Source organism: Macrobrachium nipponense, chromosome 6 (assembly GCF_015104395.2).
Source record: "Macrobrachium nipponense isolate FS-2020 chromosome 6, ASM1510439v2, whole genome shotgun sequence".
NCBI lineage: Eukaryota > Metazoa > Arthropoda > Malacostraca > Decapoda > Palaemonidae > Macrobrachium > Macrobrachium nipponense.
In genome coordinates this window covers 134125438-134131722 of record NC_061108.1, presented here as the reverse complement: position 1 = coordinate 134131722, position 6285 = coordinate 134125438, and the positions used below count along the sequence as shown (strand labels likewise).

Below are 6285 nucleotides of genomic sequence, written 5' to 3'. Positions count from 1 at the left end.
TGTTGGGGAAGCCCCCCGTCGCTAGGTAGCCAATGGTTCCTGGCCACGTAAATAAAAACCTAATCCTTCGGGGGCAGCCCTTAGGAGAGCTAGTTTGTTAGTCAGCTCAGTTGGGTCTGGTTAACTAGGTATACTTAATGCATTCTGCCTATTTAAATAAATTGAAAACCCAAGTGAAATAGCTTAAAGCATTCTGCCACATTAAATTATTTAACAGTGAATACCTGAATGCATTCTGCCATATTGGGAATAAATTTAACAGTGAAATAACCGATGAACTCTCCCATATTTGAATTAATATAACAGTAAAATAGCTGAATGCATTCTGCTATATTTAATCGAATTAAACCTTGAAATAGCTGAATGCATTCTGCTATATTTAAACTAATTTAACAGTGAAATAGCTGAATGCATCTGCAATTTTTTAAAGTTGAAATCAAGCCTTAGAATTAAAAACTGACAAAACACTGCAAATACAAAGGGTAATTTTCCCTTTTTTTTTTTTTTTTTTTTTTTTCTGAATATCTTTTTTTTTTTTTCAAAACTTCAATTTTTTTTTTTTTTATTTCTTTCTTAGAAAGAATATATTGCAGCTGAATGCTTTCTTGCTAATATTTACATTTGAAATTAGGAATTTTTTTTTATTTTTATACTCAACAAAGCGACAGGAAATAGGGATATTTTTACTTTATGAATAACTATAAATTTCCAATATTTAAATATGAAATAAATATCCCTAATAAACACATTTCATTCCTTAGAGAAAAACAAAGCCACTGGAAACAGGTTAATGTTTACTTCATGAATAACTACAAACTTCCAATACTTCCTTATGAAATAAATATCACCAATAAAGACTTTTCATCCCTGAGAGATAAATATTATCCCTGACAAAGATATTCCATTCAAACGCATAGAAACCACATCCAAATTCTCACAGGAGAATTATACATTACCAGAGTCTCCTCTTCTTCATGAAGCTCTGTCCTTGGAGTCCATTGGGGAAAAATTTGCCCTAATGTAAAAACGTCCTTTGACATCGGATGAAACATCGCTGACGAAGAGAAGACCTTCCACAGCAAACCCTCCTCCAGCTACTTTGCCCCCGAAAATGTCCCCCAAACCCCCCCCCCAACCCCCCCAACCCCCCACCTCCCCTTGAAATACAACGGCCTTTAATTAAGAGGGTTACGTCTGTGTTCTGTATTTCTGAAGATGTTTTAATCAAAAGGGGATTTAAAAAATGTGTATACAAAGCGTATAGAGATAGAATGATTTCAGACGCGAAATGAGCATTGTGGCAAATAAAACAGCTAGAGAGAGAGAGAGAGAGAGAGAGAGAGAGAGAGAGAGAGAGAGAGAGAGAGAGAGAGAGAGAGAGAGTCAAACCAATAAAATATACTATATCTTTTATCAAAACCTAGTTTGGTAAAAATTGTCTCAGGCACTTCAGGCTACAAGCAAAATCCTTTTGGAAATTTGTTTAACCTTTATTCCATAAATTGTATTATACATAAAACTAACAATAAGGTTTAAACATCAAAACCAATCACCCAACTCTGTGGGACTGTTACTCAGTAATACAAGGGAACATAAAAAATAGTTTTAGTGGGACTTAGAAAACCCTGAGAAAGCAAAAAACGATAAATGTCAAGCAGTCTGCGTTAGGCAAGACACTTTAAAGGCCAAATAATGGAATGGCAAAATTGGTCGAGTTTTATTCTCGCTTTTACCCGGCATGTTTTCATACACAAACTACCGACATTTCAGAGAGGCTGTATAGAAAACAATATCACAAACACGAACGGGCGTGAGAGTTTAGTGCTATTCTGAATTTGAATTTTATATGATATAACTATGTTTATCAAACTGGACAGACACATCAATGCTAAATGCATCTACTCGTAAGTATCTCGCTATAACAAAAATCATGAAAATTATTGGTTATGTCAATTCCAAATTTGTAACATAACTGTTCGAATATCATAATCCGCTTTTCTTGATAGTCATTAATAAGATTTAAGTAAAATACATTGAAATTATAGTCAATAAAAGTAGTGAAATCAAAGTCATAAAACAGAAAATTATTATATTATGATAAGCATGGAGTAACCTATTTCAATTATCATAAACAGTTCCTTTGTATGCAGTGCTTCTTCTTCTTCTTCTTCTTCTTCTTCTTATTCTTCTTCTTCTTCTTCTTCTTCTTCTTCTTATTCTTCTTCTTCTTCTTCTTCTCTCTCTCTCTCTCTCTCTCTCTCTCTCTCTCTCTCTCTCTCTCTCTCTCACATACATGCAGTAAACAAATCGTAAGTATGATTCTAATAATTCTATTTTCCCTAATCTCAGATAAAATGGTCAAGCATCCACCCAATTACCTTCTCATTAATTTAATGATGAAACCTCCAAGTTCTTGTAACCTTTTATACAAAGACAACTTTAAATTACAATCCATACCTGGATTCGCCTTTAACGTAATCTATGGGGATCATATTGATTCATTAAAACGACTATTAAAGACAATCAGCGACTATTTCTCTCAGATCAGTAACCTACCGAATCGCTTTAACTATTCTGACCGAAGTTCTCACATGGGACGGTTGGTAATGCATCCGGGTCAAACTATGTTTAACATCTCTCTTTGACAGCGATTGTACGACCAGTTTTACAGTGATTGCTGCAAAAGTTTCGAATACAGAGAGAGAGAGAGAGAGAGAGAGAGAGAGAGAGAGAGAGAGAGAGAGAGAGAGAACACTTTGTAGAAAAACCTACCATTATTTGTCGTCACATTAAATGGTTCTCTCTCTCTCTCTCTCTCTCTCTCTCTCTCTCTCTCTCTCTCTCTCTCTCTTCAGGATAATTGCAAGCCACTCTCAATGCTCACAGCATTGACACATTTATGCATGAAGCTGACACACATTTATGCATGAACATGACACATATACATATGCATAAACCTGACACACATTTATGCATGAACCTGACATACATTTATACATGATCCTGACATACTTTTAAGCATGAAAATGACACACATTTATGCATGAATCTAACATACATTTACAAATGAAAAGACGCACACATATATGCATGAACCTGGCACACATTTATGCATGAAAAGTTATTTCTCATTCCAGTAATCATTTTCTTCTCTCCAATTGGGATTCCGACCCGTCCAAGGAATGACTGAATTCAAGATATCAGTTTTGCTTATTGAATACAAACAGCTGTTTGTGGAGTCTGTAAATAGCATTCCATTATCATAAAATAAAAACGGGGTTTGTTCCATATGAATAAAGTTCAACTTTCAATAATAATAACTAATAATAATAATAATAATAATAATAATAATAATAATAATAATAATAATAATAATAATAAAAATAATAGGCATGGCATGGATAGACTATAAGAAAGCCTTCGACATGATACCACACACATGGCTAATAGAATGCCTGAAAATATATGGGCAGAGGAAAACACCGTCAGCTTCTTCAAAAATACAATGCGCAACTGGAATACAATAAATTACAGCTCTGGAATAAGACTAGCAGAGGTTAATATCAGGAGAGGGATCTTCCAGGGCGACTCACTGTCCCCACTACTCTTTGTAGTAGCCATGATTCCCATGACAAAAGTACTACAGAAGATGGATGCCGGTTACCAACTCAAGAAAAGAGGCAACAGAATCAACCATCTGATGTTCATGGACGACATCAAGCTGTATGGTAAGAGCATCAAGGAAATAGATACCCTAATCCAGACTGTAAGGATTGTATCTGGTGACATCAGGATGGAGTTTGGAATAGAAAAATGCGCCTTAGTCAATATACAAAAAGGCAAAGTAACGAGAACTGAAGGGATAAAACTACCAGATGGGAGCAACATCAAACACATAGATGAGAATGGGTACAAATACCTGGGATTAATGGAAGGAGGGGATATAAAACACCAAGAAATGAAGGACATAATAAGGAAAGAATATATGCAGAGACTCAAGGCGATGCTCAAGTCAAAACTCAACGCCGGAAATATGATAAAAGCCATAAACACATGGGAAGTGCCAGTAATCAGATACAGCGCAGGAATAGTGGAATGGACGAAGGCAGAACTCCGCAGCATAGATCAGAAAACCAGGAAACATATGACAATACAATAAACACTACACCCAAGAGCAAATACCGACAGACTATACATAACACGAAAGAAAGGAGGGAGAGGACTACTATGTATAGAGGACTGCGTCAACATCGAGAACAGAGCACTGGGGCAATATCTGAAAACCAGTGAAGACGAGTGGCTAAAGAGTGCATGGGAAGAAGGACTAATAAAAGTAGACGAAGACCCAGAAATATACAGAGACAGGAGAATGACAAACAGAACAGAGGACTGGCACAACAAACCAATGCACGGACAATACATGAGACAGACTTAAGAACTAGCCAGCGATGACACATGGCAATGGCTACAGAGGGGAGAGCTAAAGAAGGAAACTGAAGGAATGATAACAGCGGCACAAGATCAAGCCCTAAGAATCAGATATGTTCAAAGAACGATAGACGGAAATAACATCTCTCCCATATGTAGGAAGTGCAATACGAAAAATGAAACCATAAACCACGTAGCAAGCGAATGTCCGGCACTTGCACAGAACCAGTACAAAAAGAGGCATGATTCAGTGGCAAAAGCCCTCCACTGGAGCCTGTGCAAGAAACATCAGCTACCTTGCATCAATAAATGGTACGAGCACCAACCTGAGGGAGTGATAGAAAACGATCAGGCAAAGATCCTCTGGGACTATGGTATCAGAACAGATAGGGTGATGCGTGCAAATAGACCAGACGTGACGTTGATTCACAAAGTCAAGAAGAAAGTATCACTCATTGATGTCGCAATACCATGGGACACCAGAGTTGAAGAGAAAGAGAGGGAAAAAATGGATAAGTATCAAGATCTGAAAATAGAAATAAGAAGGATATGGGATATGCCAGTGGAAATTGTACCCATAATCATAGGAGCACTAGGCACGACCCCAAGATCCCTGAAAAGGAATCTAGAAAAACTAGAGGCTGAAGTAGCTCCAGGACTCATGCAGAAGAGTGTGATCCTAGAAACGGCGCACATAGTAAGAAAAGTGATGGACTCCTAAGGAGGCAGGATGCAACCCGGAACTCCACACTATAAATACCACCCAGTCGAATTGGAGGACAGTGATAGAGCAAAAAAAAAAAAAAAAAAAAAATATATATATATATATATATATATATATAATATATATATATATATATATATATATATATATGTATATATATATATATATATATATATATATATATATATATATATATATATAATATTCTTTGAAGCTTGAATTTCAACTCAATGGCTTTTGTGGGCTTGTTCCATATGAATAAGGTTCAGCAACTGAATAATAATAATAATAATAATAATAATAATAATAATAATAATAATAATAATAATAATAATAATAATAATATTTTTAGAAGCTTTTGTGGGCTTTTTCCATGTGAATATGGTTCAACAACTGAATAATAATAATAATAATAATAACTAAAATAATAATAATAAAATAATAATAATAATAATAATAATAATAATAATAAAATAATATAAGTATACATGCTGTATACATAATACATCATAAAACAACAAAGACGTTTTTCGCAACCAATTAAACAAAACCAGCTTCACGCAGCCTATCGTGGGATTCCCAGAGGCCGGTCTGTCCTGCACACGTATGACACAGGACCAAACACAGAGACTCACATGGATTTTCCGGCCAGATGCCCCTCTCTCCAGCTGCCTTCTCTCACCATTTATCATGGATTTGGACCAGGACCAGAATGGCTCGGCCTTAAGCTTGCCTGCCCGGCTACCCCAATGGGTAACGCAGTGACACAGTGCCAAAATAAATTGCAGATACAGAAAGACACCAGCTGTAGTAGTAGTAGTAGTAGTAGTAGTAGTAGTAGTAGTAGTAGTAGTGCTGGGTCAGGATTGCTGACGATGGAGGAGATAAAGGATTTTATGAAATAACTACGAGACAGATACGTAAAATATCTTGATAGTAAAGGATCCAGGAATTTGATACTGGAATCGTTTTGTGGTGTGAAACAAAGAAGAGAAAGGACAAGGTATTTCTTACCTCTAAATTAGGCGTTTTAAACCTATAAATCTGTAAATAGTATTTCATATCACTACACAAAAATTCCTACATAAATCTGAAAATAGTACTTCACATCACTACCGACAGAAATTCCTACA

At 35.8% G+C, this 6285-nt stretch overlaps 1 protein-coding gene across 1 annotated transcript in view; it reads left to right on the top strand.

Annotated features, from left to right (window-relative positions):
* The window catches only part of LOC135216652 (vitellogenin-like), a 14294-nt gene extending 8237 nt beyond the window's left edge, over positions 1 to 6057 (top strand). Inside the window, exon 3 of the mRNA XM_064252037.1 lies at positions 5858 to 6057. Coding sequence (XP_064108107.1) covers positions 5858 to 6057 — 200 coding nt within the window. The remainder of the gene's footprint in view (positions 1 to 5857) is intronic.
* Positions 6058 to 6285: the final 228 nt, after the last annotated feature.